This window comes from Thermobia domestica, chromosome 7 (genome assembly GCF_964235325.1).
Source record: "Thermobia domestica chromosome 7, izTheDome1.hap1.1, whole genome shotgun sequence".
NCBI classification, from domain to species: Eukaryota; Metazoa; Arthropoda; class Insecta; order Zygentoma; family Lepismatidae; genus Thermobia; species Thermobia domestica.
This window is the reverse complement of record NC_137460.1, coordinates 201082254-201102558: the sequence shown is the minus strand read 5'-3', so window position 1 is coordinate 201102558 and position 20305 is coordinate 201082254. Positions and strand designations below refer to the sequence as shown.

General features: G+C 36.1%; 2 protein-coding genes across 7 annotated transcripts in view; one reads left to right on the top strand and one right to left on the bottom strand.

Annotated features, from left to right (window-relative positions):
* Positions 1-5215, bottom strand: part of Rab7 (RAS oncogene family member Rab7) — a 61555-nt gene extending 56340 nt beyond the window's left edge. Inside the window, exon 1 of one of the 2 annotated variants that reach the window (XM_081765762.1) lies at positions 5091-5215. The gene's annotated coding sequence lies outside the window, so the exon portion shown is untranslated. Of the gene's footprint in view, positions 1-4698; positions 5009-5090 lie in introns of those variants that run through there. The other variant, XM_081765763.1, reaches the window with a different exon arrangement.
* The window catches only part of LOC145690651 (uncharacterized), a 78971-nt gene continuing 63817 nt past the window's right edge, over positions 5152-20305 (top strand). Inside the window, exons 1-2 of one of the 5 annotated variants that reach the window (XM_081765758.1) lie at positions 5152-5229; positions 12477-12681. In XM_081765758.1, the coding sequence (XP_081621884.1) occupies positions 12508-12681 (174 nt within the window). In that variant the 5' untranslated portion in view covers positions 5152-5229; positions 12477-12507. The other 4 variants (XM_081765757.1, XM_081765756.1, XM_081765754.1 and 1 more) reach the window with 4 other exon arrangements.

The following is a 20305-nucleotide window of genomic DNA, read 5'->3' as shown; positions in this document are numbered from 1 at the left end:
TAAAAACATCACTTACAATTGTGTTAAGGATGTCGCTATTGTCTCGTTTTAAACAGGAAAATCTCTTTTTCAATCGTTGTCTAGGCCTTCTTCGGATCTCACACAGGGCGGCGCCAAATATCAGGTTACTTTTAATATATTAAGGTCCATTTCAGATCGCCAATTAGTTATGCTATTCATGTCAGGCTGGTTTCCCTGTTCAGTTGCTTAGATGTGCAACTAACAATAAATGTCAATGCATTCTTCTATTTTATTAAGCGGAGAACATGCAAGTTGTTCATAAACATAGAAACAGCTTTAATAAGTGCAGCCCATTACTATGCAATTGTAATCTAAAGGTAGCTCGTAATGACCACCAAGCACAGGCAGGTGCGTGCCTTTCGCGCGCGCGTCTACTTTACTTGCATACAAACCGTTATTTGTAGCCTTTCCCTACGGAAGCATCCCCGCGCGGTACCTATGTATAACAGCAAGAACTAATATTACATGTTTGATGCGTCAAGGATATTATCTTTCTACAATATTTCGCAGCAAGGAAATTCTGCAATTTGCTTATACTATAGACAAATATCTTCCGGATTGCTCTTATGAATCTGTACGCAGCTGGTGGCCAGGTACCTCGAAAATACAAGTCTAGACGGCATTAAGAAATAACAACAGAATTGTAATTTCTGAATAATTATTTCTAATGGTGCCACTAGTTTTATCTGTTCCAATTGGAGTATCAGCATACGTCAACGAAAGAAGAGAGAAGGCAGCATGATGATCCTTCTCCAAGATGAAATGTAAGTTTCATTATTACATACATTAGTTTCAGCATTGTTAATACAAAATTTACATCTAAATGGGAAACTTAAAAGAAATGCAACAACAATTTCTCATATGAAAAACAAATTACATCTCTTGCATCCGTAGAGAGCAGGCACAACGACGGACAGTATGATCTCAGACGAGGACGGTGGGAATAAACATCTTATATCGCATAAAAACAGCACACCTCTACGTGAAAGAGCAACCGTTATGGTGGATGAACTTTACAATGCAGGCAACAGTTAAAACAAAATGGCGTACGTAGTATCCTTGCGCAGTGGGACTATTCCCAACTGAAGAAACACACCATCATATTTAAAACAAAGATCATTCTCAATAACACATTCTTTCACAGTAATAATAATAAAATCAACGCACACAATTACAAGGAAAACACAACACAAGGAAGTTATAAAGGACACACGCTATGCGATACTTACAAAATCGAACTAACAAATAAAAAAATACCCCCCAAACAATTTGCGATAATTTACATACTCACAGAAGGCAAATTCCTCCCTTCCCCCCAAAGTGCAATACAGTGAAAAATACAATACTACATACCGCAGTATAAAAATGCACAATCGAATAAATCAACAACTCTTCACAGCATGCATCAAAATTCATAAAGTAATCAAACAATAATGGGGGGAGGCGACACACACCAAAAGCACTTTACCCCGTTACCCCATCAATTACATTGGAAACAACTTCGAACTTGCCCCACATTTACTACTATCAATTTCCAATTAAACCGAGACGTTCCAAAAACTTCAACAACTCCTTGTTGTTATTATATAAATCATTACTAAATTTCAGTAACTTAATATCACAAGCATTATAAAGTGAAGCTGTACGGCGTCGTCAGCACACACAGTATCGTACTTAATCCGAAGTAACAGGAGCCGTAACATAGCGCGCTCACACTATACGTCCACAAGAGAATACACGCCTCTGCTATACGTCATATACAGAATCAAAAGATTCTTAACCATGTACAGAAACTAATAACTACACCATCTGTTGATACTTAACACGAAATAACTTAAAAAATATAATTATTTCACTAATTTCCTTCTTATTGCCCGCAACTCGGCGACGTGAAAACATCTCACTTGACATTGATAAAATTCAAGGGGGTTATCAGAAGTAATTATTGAAAAATTACAATTCTTTTACAATTTCCGCAAGAATACTGCGTCCGGATTTTTGGCATAAAAACTACATTGAAAAATCACAGACCAACCTGTGCTAGGTGTACACTAAAACGACAAATGCTATCTAACCAAGTCAGAGAGGGCGAAGCCGGCGAACCCGCACGATAGCTCGGGGATGCGTCCGAAGGGAGCAGACGAGTCAACCTCGGTGAATATACGCGTAAGCGAAGGTAGTGAAAACGAGTGAGTTTTGACAATAATACGAGTTTCAAAAGCGCTTGTCATAGCTTCATCTTAGTAGCGTTCCACTTGTGAACATACATGATCGTGGAAAATAGTATCTAATACAGTCATCTTTTATATGCACTCACTTATTACCCTTCGTAAAGCACTTGTATTGATTTTACGCTAGTAACAATACACTTGTAAACCTCAAATACAGCTGTATTACTTTGTATTTAATTCTGTAGCATACAGAAATATGTCCTTTTCTAACTACCTTTTCCTGCAGAATATTGAATTATACCTGTAAATCTTCCAAAATGTGGTGTATCAAAAATAAACCAGCATTGAAACAAATATGATGGACAGTTGTCTTTCAAATGCAATCATTCATTTTAACCGTACTATAGCACTTCTAAACACAAAATGCTGTTTTCCTACATTGTGCACAAATTAATACCTCAAGATAGACATCTTTCATACGCACTCACTCGTTTTATGATTGTATATTGTAAATCTGCAATTTATTTAATAATACGAGTTAATTGGTATATCGTTGGACCAATTTTAGAAAATTTACCAGATGAATTGGAGAATTTATTTTAGCTTGTGAGGAAGAGTGAGTGAACATCAGGTAAGTTAAAAAAATACTTTTTATTAGTTCTTTTTGATGTTGTAAGCGCCACTATATGTATAAGCGGAAGGGACTATTTGGCGGGCAGGTAGACTTATGATTTATGGGAAAGGCAGTGCGTAAATGTCAAGACTGTCACATATCATGTTTGAGTTTTATCCAGTTGTACAAAAATGAATGTCAGTTGTTGAAATTGTGTGAAAGATATGGTATACTAAACAGGCGAATAGTCTGTCGTAAATGAGAAAAGAATTTAAAGTACAAAAAAAGAAGAGGAACATCTAAACAAACCTAATCTAATCCAACCTAATTTAGTAGATTATGGTACTTTTTTCGATACCACTTAGTATTTCTCCCCGAGCTGTGCAACATATAAGCCATGCAATTTATGACAGTATTTTTCCACTATCCTCGCTTAAGTGTATACCCACCGCCGCTGACGTGCCTTCTCCCTATGGACGCACTCACTCGTTATCGATCGGGCCACCCTGCTGCGCTCCTGCCCTAACTCGATTAGATAGTATTCGTGTTTTACGCAGTAGTTTTTTTGCCATACGTCCACACTGTATTTCGAACAACATTCAGCAGTAACGTCAATAATACACAGTGAAGTACTCAATGAAAGATCGAGGTGCATATAAATACAACTTACAAATTTACACCACACTACTGAAACAACAAATCTTACAGCAACTCTATATTGTTTCCTTCTTTTGCCATACATATGTTTGGAAGCAGGTAAATTACACACAATTTTTATTAACGCCTTCACGTTCAAGTGCCATATTTGTCCCATTTGTTTACTGTCCTAAATTTGACCAGGATAACTTTTTTTTTTCTTTCTTTCTATTTTCGTATGTTGGATATTCAATCTTTATGAATTGCCTAAATGATACTGAATACAAATGAATAATACGTACAAACTGTTCTGTAATATTTTGAAAACCAGCTTTTAGTTTTTGTGTAATTTTTACAAGCTACTCACGGATTTATGAAGTTTATAAGGAATATTACTACTTGTATTACCACACACAAACACTATATTTAGTCTTTGTGTAATTTTTACAAGCTACTCACGGATTTATGAAGTTTATAACGAATATTACTACTTGTATTACCATACACAAACACTATAATTGCTAACAGTGTTCAGAGGAAGAAGAACGTTTATAAAAGGCTAGAACAGAATTGTCGCAGGTTATAACAAGGTAACCATTACAGCGATAAACTTTTAAGGACGATGATTAGAATCTGCATGTCAGTCTTAAGTCTAAATAACTCAAAAAAATATGTTCTACCTGGCTTACAATTCCTATGGACCTTAAGGAGCTGTGTATTTCCAACGCTGGCCACGACTTGTAACTAATTTAGTATAGTAGTTGCATTTAAAAAATCGTACAATGGGGAAGATTATTTTGGGTTTTCCTATTTCTTGGAAAAAATCATACTTTTTCTTGTCATGAAACTAATTAGCTTTTCAGCATGACAATAATGACTTACAGATTCGGTTTCGTAACTCCAGTAGGCCTACATTAGTTTGGTGTGGCGGGGCTTAGAAGAACTTCAACCTTTTTTGTTGTCCAGAATATGAGTTTGACGTTTTTGACGTACCACAAATACATAACAAAGAAATGAGACTTCATTTTTTATATATATATATAATGGAATATCTTCATTATCAAAAAAAAACTTCTATATCGCAACACTAAAAGAGGGAAAATAGAGTATTCTCAAAGGAGCTCTAACATTTGTTAATTAGATAATCCTACCTAATTGATCAGGGAACCCTCCACGAGAGTTCTGATACTCCTATGAAATTACGCACTTCGTTTAGACTCACCACAAAGATATTTGCAGTACAAATCGCACAATTACCTTGGAAGAATATTGACAAAGATTTCCTGATTTAATAAAAATTCGATTTCCGGTGCTTATGAGAAATTAACACTTCATATATGTCAACAGAACTATGATGCACTTTACCGAGATAGTTGGAATATCTTGTTGTTTACACGTACGTAAAGAACGCAAAATTTCACAAAGGAAAACGAATGACATTACACCAAGACTACTGAATTACAAAGCAGACAACTTTCTTCGTCATGGGACCTTGACAAAACGCAGTGATCCGTTCATAACATTTTTTACTTTAAGGTTACACTGTTATCATAACATTTAAACACTGTAATGAAACTAGATTCTTTTTAGTTCGTTAATTATGTTTAGTATCACAAGAATTTAATATAACATGACTAAACTTCACTCACCTCCTCCACTAAAATGGCGTATTTACACTATGCACAAATCACGAGTTCCATACGTCATCGACGAACTTATCGCAATAACCAGAATGCAACGCGTCTAAACAGTGACATAAACAGAAAACAGCTGTAGTAAGGCTTGAAGGTTGTTGTGTAATGCTACGGCAGAAATTTCTCATATCAAAAATTATCTTAACAGAGATAACGCTGTTTATGATCTTAAATGCACCATGATATTGTTTAAAAATGTGTGTATGGAATTTAAGAACCGAATCTATATAAACCGTGGGCCTGCATTGTCAGATTTAAACCGCGTGATCTACCGGCGGGAATCGAATCTAAATTATGTTGTCTAGTTTTAGAATATGTAGGATATGAATAGAAGTTTTATAATTAAAATTGAAAGACTTCATATGAAATGTAAATATCTAGGGAGTGAGTATTCGCTAATCTTTCTCAGATGGCGGCGCCGGATTAGACCCAAATGAAACTTTTTATCTTTTTGTTACTTGATATACCTTACCTAGAAGGATTTCATTTCCGTCGGTTGCTCTTAACTGTTAATCACAATTATTTCTTATTTTCATGCTTTCTTTGTTCTTCACTAGGTGTGTATTCATCTCAATTGTATTACTGCACAAAATTAGTACCTTCCCACTGCTGTGTGTTGCAAACTACGCACTATTCAGAAATAACGAAAACAAAGGGGCGCGGTGGCTCAGTGGTAGAGAGTTCACCTCCGGTGCTTGGGGTCCCTGGTTCGATCCCAGCTCGCGCCGTGTGGACTTTGTGGTGGACAAACACCATGCTGGTGGGTTTTTCTCGGAGTTCTCCCGTTTCCTCCCAGTTTCTTCATTTCGCTCATTTCTCATTATCACCGTCTCCTTTAGCCTAACCGGCATAAGCGTGGCACGTTAAACTTACAGATTTCATTTCATTTTTCAATAACGAAAACAATGAATCCTTACTTTCTTATGCTTCCCTTCCTACTGCAGTATTATGTAAATGCACTTTTAGGTGGAGTTTAAAGGAGCACCCTAGTTTATCGTCCCTTTTCAGCAGCGAGGCTATATGAAACGTGGACCTACTAATTAACGTTGAATCAGAACCACATGAGCTCCACCGGGAATTAAACCCGGGTCTCCACGCCAAAGGCGCGTACCCTAACCGCTTAGCCACGAGGAAGCTGAGGAGCTTAAAAGAGAATCTCATATCAAATGGACGTCGCAAGAACCTCAAAAATTGCAAAATGCATACGAAATAACTTCTTCCCTGTATTAAGTTACCACACAATTGGAGGATACTTATATTTATGAAATATTAACTTTTCTTAGCAGGAAATGCTCTCTTACTGCCTTAGTATTTCATCAAGAAAAAGTTGAACGAATGGGTGCAGATTGTCCCTAGGAGGGCTGAGTATAACTACATCGTATGCACACATGACAGAAATGCAATACACAAGCCATGAATTAATTTAAAAACGGAAATCCACTTGTGCTAGGTGTCCTCTAAACCTATATATCTAACCAAGTCAGGGAAGGAGCGTTGCAGAGGGGCTCGAGCGTTACAAAGGAGATGCATCTGTAGAGAACAGACTCGCCAGCAACGGTGGGTATACGAATAAACTAGGATAGTGGAATAACGCTTTATATGGCATAAAACTCATGCCTTCTGTGTAGCATAGCTTTGCGACAATTCAGTGATACTTTAGAGAGCACAATATCCATTTTGTTAACTTTACTATAGAAGTAAGAGATAAGATCCCCAGTTTTGTTAAAATAAGTTGCATGTAATTTCTCGTGTTTGCGGAAGGATACAAATAGGAGTGGTCATTATAAAGTTCACCCAATTTGGATTTTTTGTAGATGTTCCTTTTGGTATGTTTTTAACACAAACATGTGATTGAATTGATAAAAACATTGTTTTCCTTAATTTACCAGCGTTTCTTAATTTGGCGAAACTCTTCTATATTTTTACCTTGTCCATCTGTCCGACCAGGAGATAAAAAAAAAAAAAAAATCTCAAGAACTACGTAATGGATCAGCATCTGTTTTGACTAAGATATAGAGAGGTTAAGACTTAGAAAACGAGTTCGTTGATGAGACTGATCCATCCAGCGTAAGTGGTGTAGATCAACCATTGCAACTTTTTAATATTGTTCGCCATAGAGCAGGAACGATAATAGCGACAAGAGATTTCCTGCAACCGACCAAGCGTCCCAAGAATACAGTTTGTCTCTGAACGTAACTCTTTACTGAAACCAGAAAGGATAAAAATCTACTGCAAATTCTAGTTTCAACATTGATCTACATAAAGCAAAAACGGTAGGACATAGCGAAGGATTGTTGGAACTTTTCCCAGCCCAAAAGTTTTTTTTTTTTGGGGGGGGGGGGCGGATTGCGGTAAAACACACAATAAAACTCAAGAAAATTCATCGCCGAAACTTGGATTGAAGTAATAATCCTAATACGTTTATAATTACTTTCGTCAATCGTGCTTCTTAATACAAGCCTTGTTTCAGAATTGACTTAAAATATGTGTTAATCAAGATATCATCACCAGAATAGAATACCACTGTAATAAAAAAAAAAAAAAAAAAGTTTCGGAATCGTACATAACGTACTTTGCTACCTATCAAGTACGCTGTAACGATTTTTAGCTGTAATTTATTATATAAAAATAACAAGAATCTTATTTGTGATCGCATCACGGAGAGACTGCAAAGCAGTTCGGAATGAATTTTTGGATATATATATATATATATCACATTCCTCGAACTGGGTTTATACCATGTTACTTTCATTAAAATGCATATTCTAAGTGGGGGAGCAGAGGGTAAAAATTATCCAAAAACTTGAGTATCTCATGATTCTGTCAAGTTAGGAAGAAGAAACTTGTTAAATAAACTCCTGATTAAAAATTAATGGAGCTGTGTACCAACGTTTTTCAAAATTCCCGTTTTAAGGGGAGAAGAGGCATTTTCTAAAATTTCTTTCTTCACATGGACAGCGATGTTCCCTGTTTTTGTGATCGTATCACAGGGAAAATGTTCAACAGTTTGAAGTGAATTTTTGAACATAATTTGTACCTACCTTGATCTGGGTTTTTATCATATTGCTTTGATTCAAGGACGTATCCTAGGAAAAGAGGAGGTTCAGAATTTATGTAAAAAACAGCGTATGTTACGGACTCGTCAAGTGAGGAATATAAAACTCGGTATATAAGTCATTAATAATTACTGGACACGTGTTCCATCGTTTTGAGTTTTTGTAAGGGGGGAGGGCAGCATATTCTCTTGTTTCTTTCTTCATATTAAAGCGACGTTGGCTGTTGTTTGTGACTGCACCACAGAAGAACAGTTGGACACTTCGAAATGAATTTTGAAAGGTGGTTAGTACTTAGGTTGATCTGGGTTTTTATTATGCTACTTTGATTAAAGGGTACATAGTAAGGGAAGTAAAAAGATTTCAACAGTTCAGCGAAAAATACAGTACTATATCTCATGGCCCTGTCAAGTCAGAAAGATGAAACACGGTAATCACATCACGGAAAACAGTTAAACAGTTGGACATGAGTTTTTGATCATAGTACCTACCTCAAGTTGGAATTTTATCTCGTAGTTTTACTTAACCTGCATGTTACGGTTAAGCTGCTGTCACAATCTTTGCTTTTATACTACTTTCTCATCATTAAAACACATAAAACTTCGCGTCATAAAGGACTACAAAGTAATTCCTTCTAAAGCGATTTAGTTTTGGTAGAATTTTAGGCCCAGGAAGAGAAAACAAATACTTTGAAAGGTTTAACATATTTCTTTCTAAAGACCTCTGTTTGGACGAGATTTCCGCCCCGTCAAGAAAATACAAACACTCTAACGTCTGACATACTACAGTGACCAAGGCTTACGAGTTAATTCTGCGCACGGGGGAAGAAATCACGTTTGGTTTAATGTACACGGAACAGCCTTCTGTGTTAAAAGTAGGAGTAACTTAAATGTTTCCTTCCGTTATGTCTCGGAAACGATTATCCAATAAATTACTTCAAAAGGATCAAACTAAAGAGTTCTCTACTGACGTTTCTTAATCTAACCGTCAATAACTGTAAGGATATAGCTTACGATTGAGGAACAGAAAAGCTATGTATACACATTAAAAGAATATTACTTCTGGAAAGGATCTTCAGATGAAATGAAATTTTCTTTCACGTGGATTATCGTGAACTGCTTATCTTTGTATTTGGAGTGCACATCAGTGACATTCATATACTCAATTAATTGTGAAACTTATGTGTAAAATGAAAAATTCAAAATGTCATTATGAAGATACAGTTTCCTGCAAGGATTGAACATTTCATTGTTTAATAGAACATTCAAGGTTTATAATGGACTAATAAGTTTTCACTTTTCTTGTGTGGATTGTATTTACTGTTCCTTATATATTTCTCTCATCTTTTATTTTATCAGTTGCATAAAAATGAAATCTGTAACATTCAGAATTTGCTTATCATATTATTTAAAATTTGACATAATTTTTATGGAGATATCTTAATTAAATATACTGGACTTTTATTTAGTGTAAAAGATTACTAAGAGAAACAATAGAAATAAAATCACATAATATCTCCTTGTATAGAGGGGAAAGTTTAAAATTAAGTAAGATTTTCAACATCTTATATATAAAAAAAAAAAAAAATAAATAAATAAAAAATAAAGAGAAAGAAAGGAAGAAAATAATAATTAAGGAAGCGGTTGAACATGAATTAAACTGTTATGTGTAACAATATTTGATTGTTACATATTGAAATATAAAATTGTTGAGTTTAACGTCCCGTTCAGCAGCGAGGCTATTTAAGACGTGGACCTATTGATTAACGTGGAATCTGAACCACATGAGCTTCCGCCAGGAATCGAACACGGGTCTCCCATGCCAAAGACGCATACGCTAACCACTTAGACACGTAGGAACTTAGAAATACAAACTTGTAACAATGTAACAATTAAGGTTATACCACAGTGATTCTACAGTCAGCAGCAAAAGTTCTTCCTGTTTGGTAAAATTTGTTTTACGAATAACGGTGGCTAGAACGTACAACGATGGTATGGCTGGAACGTACATAATATTACATTCCTTTTAATTTACTGAAAATTATACACAAATTGTCCTTCCATTCTGAGGTTATTTACGAAACTAATTTCATCGAACGGAGAAAAAAAAATGCCGCTGACTGTATAATTCCTTAAATTAATTGCAGAGCTTTGTCGTGGCTATATAGTTAACGTAAGCGTCTTTGATGCGGAGGCCGAGGTTCGATTTTCTGTGGTCCACGTCTCATATAGCCTTGATACTGAAATAGACGTTAAATAATAGTCAATCCACCAACCTAAATTATAGCAACTTTGATAAAGGCAGTTAGTTTTCTTTGAGACATCAGTTAAAATAAATAAAACACGGATGAAACACAAATAGTTTTATTGATTTAATAATAATCGAGTTAATGTTTGTCAACTTCAGAAGACGTGAAGAAGCGGTATCATATGTATTAAGCTTAGTTTTTCTCAACATTTTCAGTCATTTTTAGGTCAAAGGAGGCAGTTTAAGAAACAAATGTTTGAAATAAACTTTTCTTATTTTCGTGCGTACATTTCGAATCTGGATTAAAATTTACCACTTTTTTTCTTAAAAAGTCGCCTTCCGTTCGGTTCTGGAAATCCAAAATATAACATCGAGTTTGGTGCTTGCGATTTGATATGTCATATTTATGCTTCAGGACTCTATATGTAATAGGAGCTAAGTTAAGGCCTCATACGAATTAACACCATTACTTCATATATATATTTGTTCCAAGTGAATATATTACGAAAGACTCATATAAATATATGTCAAAAAAACTTCAATGAAAAACCGAAAATTTTCATTGAAAGTGAAATTTGTTTGCATGCGTGGTGCGTCGTCGTGTTTGAAGATGCTACGATATTTCGTTGAATTTGTTTCTGTTAACATTGACGAGCGTGTTATTATTGGAATTATGTCTTGAACTGCTATTTATTCAACATTTGTTTTTCTCTAGCGTATAGGGAAAAGATACTTTCAATTACTTTAAGTCAAAATAAGTATGGCAGTCCAAAGAGATAATATAACCTCTATATTAGAAACTATACCACCACCAGCTAAAGAGCTAGAGGAGATTTTTCTTCGTTAAAACACATTTCCTTGTTATCTGATTTTTTATGCTAGAAGAAGAAGAAATTTGATTTGTATATAAAGTTATCTCTTCTATGTGATTTGCTTTAGGATTGTTCTGTTTATGTACATGTTATTTATTCTTGTAATTGTTAAAATTTAATTTCTATCACTTGTTTGACCATTGAACAATATAACAGTATTAATAAAATAAACCTTTTAAGTCAAAATTAATATTTTTGTAAGCTTATCCTGTTCTGAAATGGAATAAACTAATTACACGCGTATAAGACATTATACACTGAATATATGTAAAGTGACTGACATCTCAGTTTAACAAAGATGGTAGCTTTCTATAGTCTAAGGATCTCCATCTACCTTTTCGTGTGTGTTACTTCCACGAGCACATGTTGTATAAACACGTGCTATTTGTTTACATGATTACAAGCAGACGCCAGAAGGAAGAAACAGGAAGACACGAAGCCGGCCAGGGGGAGACCGCAGACGGACGAACCACCCAGAAGTCACCCATAAAGAGGATCAGTTGAGAACTAAAATATCAGTTCACAACTGATCAATTAACCTACAGCATCTGCTCCTGAGGTCGCATTAGACAAGGGACTTCCTACTTTACCTAATCTCTGGAGGCTGCTTTGGGCTAAAGAGACTCCTAATCACGACCATACCCCTGGAGGCTGCTATGAGCTAAGGGGTTCCGGTACATACCTAACATAAACCATTATCCGAAGCCATTTTGTGTGCGCTAAGAACTCACTTGGAAACATTTATATATCGTATTTACAAGAAACTTTAATAAATTTTATAATAAAATTGATGAAGAGCTAATCCCGGACTATTATTGACTCTGCCAAAAGAACATTTCAGTATTCAGTATATGGTGTTTTATAGTTATCTCATTTCAGAAGAGGGCAAACTTACAAAGTCATTAAATTTGAATTTAAGTGGTGAAAGTATCTTTTTTTGAAAAAGAAAAAAAAAAAGATAAATACCATCCACAGAAATAACTCCACAATAGTAACATAATCCTCAGTCTTGACAGGAATAAAGTCAACGAAAAATCGCGGCTTTTTCAAACACCTTGACGCATCATTCAGGTAAACTCCGACTTTTAATACAAAATGGTTCGTGAAATGTATATCTTAATGCATTATGATTTTTTGTTTAGTTTAATAATATCAGAATGGTTTTATAGGTTGCTCGTAATTACTAGGAAACTAAAAAAAATGAATGAACAGTTTGAGTTCAGCTTTCGGTGGCCGTGTCATTATGCAGCATTGAAGAGTGCCTTTGAATCTTTGCTGAAGAACCAAACTCTTGTAGATGTTACCCTGGCTGCTGAGGGACGAGTGATCAAAGCTCATAAAGTGGTTCTGTCTGCGTGCAGCCCATATTTTGAGGTAAGTTCTGTAACTAATAAGTTTGCAGAGAGTAAGCAGAGGTAAGGATTATGGTGCAGATGGTTATCAAAATAATGGAAGCGCCTGGAAAAATGCAACTTATTTGCTTGGTACGATGTGGGATACCGTTAGTCTGGAGAACAACTCTGTATTGTCATGAAATGAAGGCATATAAGTCTTGAATGATTAATAGAGAAACATTACACACTCCTGTTCATAAAAATATGCACAGCTTTCCAAAGCTTAAATCCAAAATGTTGAGCCTAGATCTTTCCCAAATTCCTACAGATCCATAAACAAGAAAGTCCATTTTCTCTATAATCTGTTATTGAGAATAACATGCATTATTTGTATAAACAAACAAACAAACAAACAAACAAACAAAAAATCATCATCTGGACATTGTTAACAAAGAATTCTTTATAATAAAAAAGAATATTATCACTCACAGATTGTTAGAACAAAACAATTACTTTACTATAATGTATAAAATTGAAATATTACATAAGAAATAATTGTCATTAGAAAGCTTTCGTAAGACACGCGAGAAAAAAAAAAACAAAAAAACCTGGTATATGGGTGATAGATGACAGTTTGTAGAGGGCGTTGGATCACCAAGATAGATAGAGCGAAAGAAAGAAAAGTTTAAAGCAGTGAGTTCGTGTTGTATTTGGTTAGATCACATTTCTCTTTACAAATGTTCATTTTAGCATGATGCTGTGGTTAGTACATGTTTTATTTTTTAATTTAATTAATTATTTTTTTGCAAAGAGGCTATTTTTCGTTGACAATGAACATTCGGTTTGAGTTAATAAAATTATAGTATATGTCACGGCTAGTAATAAATTAACATGATACAGCATATATATTAGAACTCATCCTTTTACTTCCAATCTATACTCTTGAAAACAAAATGCAATGTAGGAAGATGTTCATCTTGCAAAGAAGAATTTTGCACAGCGGGAGTTATTATGAGAAAAGGTAATTCACGACTACTTTTTTTTTCTTTTTATCAATTTTTAACCCTCGCACTACCTAGGCAGTTTTTGTAACGCGGACTACCCAGGGAGGTTCATTTTGTTAAGATTAAATATATCCCGCAAAAGAAACAAATTAGAAACTCTCACAAAAACCTACAGTGACTGAACTGAACTATACTGTCATCTAGGAGTGACATTTCTAAATGTCAATCACATCTACAAACAGGGGGAAAGGGGTACTATGTGCCCATCAACTTATACAGTAACGTTCAATTTGCACCACCGTAAGGTATATGCTTTAGCTTAACATGTTGAGCAATAACAGATTTTTTTTTCTTTTACAATTTAAAAAAAAAAACGATTAGAAGAGTAATTACTGCTACCTACCGTTTCCCTTGGGTACTGGCTCCTAGAATAGCTCCTAAAGAAACAGTTGATAACAACCTGATTCAGAGCTCATGTCCTGTTCAAGCGCAAATTAACAACAATAAAAGAAAATAAGTGATACGACATGGGTAGCCTCAGTGGTTTGGAAATTCAGGTTTAACTGTATTTTACTTTTGTACATACGTATGCGTATATACGACTGGCAAGCTGATGATTCCATAAGTAATCGCACACACACAAATAAAAAAGAAAAAAATTACCTTGAACGAATTTCTATTTATTGAATGTATGCATATATATATATATATATATATATATATATATATATATATATATATATATATATATATATATATATATATATATGTAGTAAAAGAAAGCATACTGATAAAACACAAATTTCCACTTGATACAGCATGAATGCTTGAGCGAACAACACTGCGCATACACTTCAGAAATATGGAACAGTTAGTATGACCTATATATATATATATATATATCGGGTGTTGCAAAATAAGTGTTACAACTCTTGGGAGGTGACTCCTGCCACTGAGACAAGAAAAAAAGTTTTCTTGAACTTTCGCCTATCGGACATAGTTTCAGATCTACAAGCTACCACAAGCGTGGGAAAATGACTTTCGGACGCCAATAGTTCGGAAACTGTCCAACGTAAAGAGGGCGGGTAAAAAATTCACTGAAGAAGTCATACCTGCTGTAATGAATTTTGCATGTTTCACAATCCTACCATGCACGCGCAAGGGATTCTCCAAAGGAACCTAAGGAGTCCCGGATAATCTGCCAAATGAAAATTGGTCTAAATGGATATGAATTGATAGGATTTCTACCAGGTAACAATAACTCGTTTGTATTAAGTCGATCTCTGGAACAAATACAAAATGGCGGACACCTTCATGCCCGTTGTGTGTGGCTGCATAATCGCCAGGTACGGATGCTGGCCAACAGTGAAATTCTGAGTATTAAGTGTAGCGAATTTGTACACAAATGCTCTAGAAAGGCATCTGGAGTGTCGGTAGAGCACAACAGATGAAGCAGGGTGATTCACATGTGTGGAATGACGTAACGAAAACGGAAACACGTAACTACTGATGGGACACCGTCCCTCGGGCGAAAAATAGGAAAATAACTACTCGGGTCTTCAATCTGAGGCCGTGGGCTCCCAGTAGGATTGGAAACTGCGACCACGCGAGCGAAAGCGAGCGCTCTACCCCTGAGGATTCTAGGGAGCCTCACTTTCTCTGTATTAATTTCTTTGAGGAGTACACACTTTGTTTGGCAAGCGCTCTTGTACAGCCTCCCGACGTTTTTATTTTTTTGTTGTTGTTGTTTCATTTTGTTACTACTACTGCACAGTTGTAAACAATCATAGCTTTAAGACGTTTCTTTCTACTTCTCATGTCGTTTTATTTTCCGTATGTATGGTGTTCCAACACTAGTGTTACATGTGCCAATTTGATTCATTTTCGTCTTTGTCTTGGCATGTGCACTGTGAGTAAGATACGAATTTCTGGAGGTATTTTCCTATATTTCGAGTACATAATATGTCCCAGAAGACGTGGGACATGATATAAGTTTGTTATTTTCACGCTCTATTAGAATTTGAACCATGGATTAAGAGATTTCTTTTCATAGGTGGTGCATGTGGGACAATGGGTGATATCAATAAAAATAAGTAACTACTCCTGAGAAGTCCTGCTCGAGAATCGGAGTAACTACACCTGGAGTAATCTCCTCCCTCAATTTCGTATCAATAAAACAAGCCACTACTCAGGTCTAGTCTGCTCCAGATTTATGAACGTTTACTCGCGCTTCCTCTGCACGTAGCACTGAGTCGTATCAATAAAAGAAGTAGTTACTCATTTCTCCCATCCGTCGCGCGGTCATTTCGGCAAGCACCACGGGCAAGTAGCAACGACAGTTTCAATCAAAGTGCATTTGTGGATATTATAAAAGAGTTTCCAGTAGTACTTTCAAAGTCACAATTACCAGAAAGTAAACAAAGGAAAGCCGAAGCTTTGAAGGCAATTACAGTGAAATGCAAGGAAATATCAAATACATCTACGACTGAGACACAAATCCAAAAGAAAATCTTTAATATCCGAGCGAGCATTAAAAAAGAAAGAAGAAAAAACTAATTTGAAAAAGAAAACGGGAAACAAGAAAGTAATACTAAAACCACGGGAACGAACCTCTTGGAACTGATGGATGTTGATTGGAATCCAGCAATATCAAGATTAGCACGACAAGTGCATATCACGTCTTGTCCAAGATTGTCTGGCTACGAAATGAGACACTTGGACCCTTTGTTTCCTTTTTTAAATAGTACAGCCAGTCACGTCGTAAAGCACATCCATCTGATTGCGTTTTCCACACCATACGTGTCCCCTTTCACCTTGGCATAAAAAAATATACATTCTCATGTATACACCATTCCTATCAGCGTTCAGTTGAGTTGATTTTGAGTTTAATGTCCTTTTCAGTAGCGAAGCTATATGAGATGGGACCCACTGATTAACTTGGAATCCGAACCATATGAGCTCCCGCCGGGAATCGAACGCGGGTCTCTCATGCCAAAGGCTAGCTTATCCGCTTAGCCACGAAGGAGCTCTTCCTATTAGCGTATTCGTCTCCAAAATACTAGGTTTCTTTATTGCCACGTGTTTATAGTCAAGTGCTCCGATAGCATCCGGAAATGCATATTGTTCTTGCCACTCTGCCGTTGCTATTTGAATATTATGCACACCTCCGGAAACAATCAATTTTCAGATTTCGCAATAATCGCATACATTACACTTGTAGTAGTCATAGACACAGTACTTTGAGCCACAACAGAATCCCCTGACATTCAGACCTGGAATCCCGGATCACTCACGTAAAGCAAGAAAACCCGCATCTTTTCATCATTACGTAGCGCATCACCCCAAATTTCCGTTGATTCTCCTAAAAAAATGTTGTGCTAACTACTCTACATTTTCTTTCATAAACTTATGTTTTTTTTGTAATCTCCATTTGCAACATTTCTGTGCAATTTATAAATTTTGCTACATAGCAAAACAATCATATACTCTGCCATATTTCGCACGGAGTCACCTATTTAGCTTGCTCCACAAATTTGGAGAAGTTACTAGCATCACAGAAGAGTCTTTGATTTTTATTGATATCAAACGCGGAGTAGTTACTCGGCACGAGAATAGAGGTGTGGTTACTTCAAGAGGGCGGGGCTTCTTCGAGGTCAGCCGAGACGACTGGTGCTCAGTTCTCTTTTTATTGATACCAATGCGAGTAACTACTTCAAAATTGGACGTAATGAGTAACTTCTCCTTTTATTGATATCACCCAATGTCCCAAGCAAAGAGGGACATTGATACAATCGTGTTCTAGTTACTTTCTACCAAAAAGTGCACCAGATGTAATAGCAGAATGTACAACTTATTTTCCTAGTTTTCGCACGTGGGACGGTGCCCCAGCATTAGTGGACATGTTGACATTTGTCCACTAGCTACATGTTGATATCAACACACACATTGGCCACATTTCAATATCTATCATGCAATCCCATTACTGACATTCCTTGAGTTTACCCAGTTTCTTAGTGAGTCCCCCTGCACAATTTCAACTTGGCCTCAGTTGTTGCATCCTTATTGGTATGCAAACGTGCACATCATATTGCATCGTATTGCTGAAATATTATTGGCGAATTGGCAATGGCTTTCATGTTCTTGATGCTATTCCTTACATTTCCGACGCTTTGAACTTACGTTTACTGAGTATGATTGCATTTCTGGTCATTTTTCGTTACGTGTTTCCACACATGTGATTCACTCTGTTTCATCTGTTGTGCTCTACCGACACTCCAGATGTCTTTCTAGAGCATTTGAGTACGAATTCGCTACACTTAATACTCAGAATTTCACTGTTGGCCAGCATCCGTACCTGGCGATTATGCAACCACACACAACGGTCTTGAAGATGTCCGCCATTTTGTATTTGTTGCAGATATCGACTTAATATAAACGAATTATTGTTACCTGGTAGAAACCCTATCAATTCATGTCCATTTAGACCAATTTTCATTTGGCAGATTACCCGGCACTCCCTACGTTCCTTTGGGGAATCCCTTGCGCGTGCATGGTAGGATTGTGAAACATGCAAAATTCAATACAGCAGGTATGACTTCTTCAGTGAATTTTTTACCCGCCCTCTACACGTTGGATAGTTTCCGAACTATTGACGTTAGAAAGTCATTTTCCCACGCTTTCGGCACCTTGTAGATCCGAAACTATGTCCGATAGGCGAAAGTTGAAGAGAACTTTTTTTCTTGTCTTAGTGGCAGGAGTCACCTCCCAAGAGTTGTAACACTTATTTTGCAATACCCGATATATATATATATATATATATATATATATATATATATATATATATATATATATATATATATATAACAAAGGAAAGAACTTAGAATATAAAGCTTATGGTTACTCCTTTTCTCACATTCACTAAAACACTATCTCGTCGAAGTTGGGCTTTCACTGCGAAACAGGGCAATGAGGATGGGGATTGGGTGGAACACCAGTTTCCAGGAGGTCTTGGCGTTTCAAGAATGACGCACTTTATATAAAACATTTTGTTCACTTCTTCTCTTGAGGCTGTGGTTGTAATCACACACAAAAATTTAATACTTAGTCGTAGTCATCTGCATACTAGAACATAAAGTAAGTTCGTCCAACGTAGGCTTTTACGTGCATTACTCTATTAACACCAAGCGCGAACTCCTCGCTTCTGCCAACACTCGGGAAAATCCAAGCACAATGACTCTGGTTGGCAGTGTCTTTTAAGATTTACTATGAGAAATACACAAGTTTATATATTCATACTTAATGTAAATATGATTATGGTATATTGAGTAGTTCTGGCAACATGTCTTTTTTAGTTTCGTGAGAACGAAGAACTCGAAATTGTAATTAAGTGTTGCAGACCAAATTTCAGAATTCAGTCTATAACTGATGGATTCTTCACATAATAATTTAATACAAAGCAGTTTAATAAAAAAGAATACAGATTGGCAATTGTGGAGATTGACCTTCTGTCTGCAATTCACACACATTACAAGCACAGTTCCCACGGTAGTTGACATAACAAAGCGTCGGTGTGTCAGACTGCAATGTTCGGTGTGCACCTGTCTGCAATATAACAATTTTGTACCTAGAAAGATTTCCAAGCGTGTACAATATTATTCATATGAAAAGTATATACAAAATAGTCTTAGTAACCAAAATTATGTGTTGGTAACTTCACTCAAGAAATTTTTTTAAAAAATGCTGTTTCGAAGCACTCTGCTAATGAGATAATCATTCAGTTCAACGAAGAATGTTTTTTGTATTATCGATGGCACCAGTCTGTCTAGAGAACACCTGCATGCAAAGAAAGGACGTAGTTTCTCACCAGCTCGAATGCGTTCAAGCAAAGCAAGAAAATAACTTTTCACATGAATAAAATAATAATTTTGCACGATGACTAAAAATTGGCGAAAATATACAGTTTGTCCAAGGAATGAGTTGTTATGGCCGACCTGATGGTCATATTACAGAAAACTTAGTGTGGTGGGCACACAGTATAACCGCTTTCCGGGGCCTGTCCTCCGTTGTCCTTCCAATGAGTATTTTTAGGAGACCTGGACTTACCTGAGTAAGACGTTGAAGGACATCTCCAAAAAGGGATTACAGAATCGTTCCCAAATAGACAGCCGGTCTCAATAACGAGATAAGCATTAGGCACCGAGAGGTTCGGAGTATCGTCTCGAAAACCTCACGGACGATCAGACGGTCACTCAGACCACAACGCATACTAACATTATTCATACATACAACAAAAACACACTGGATTAAACAACACTATGCTTATTTATTAAAATACTGTTTAAAAAATAACGTAGTAGAAAAACAATCACAACACTGAACACTGAATATATATAATTATTTTCACTAATAAAATCACACTTTACGTTTTCACTACACTATAGCCCTTTATCACTTTTATATAATATATGTATTGAAGATTATGATTATGATTCCACTATATATATTTTTCTCACACCATTATTGCACATGAGGGGATTAGTACTATGGGGATGTCGCCGGGATAATCCCATGAAGTGGTATGGTTGCTGCTCCAAAAAATCCTTAAGAGGTCGACGTTAGTTTTCAGCATAAGTATATAGACAGTCACCAAAATGGAATGAT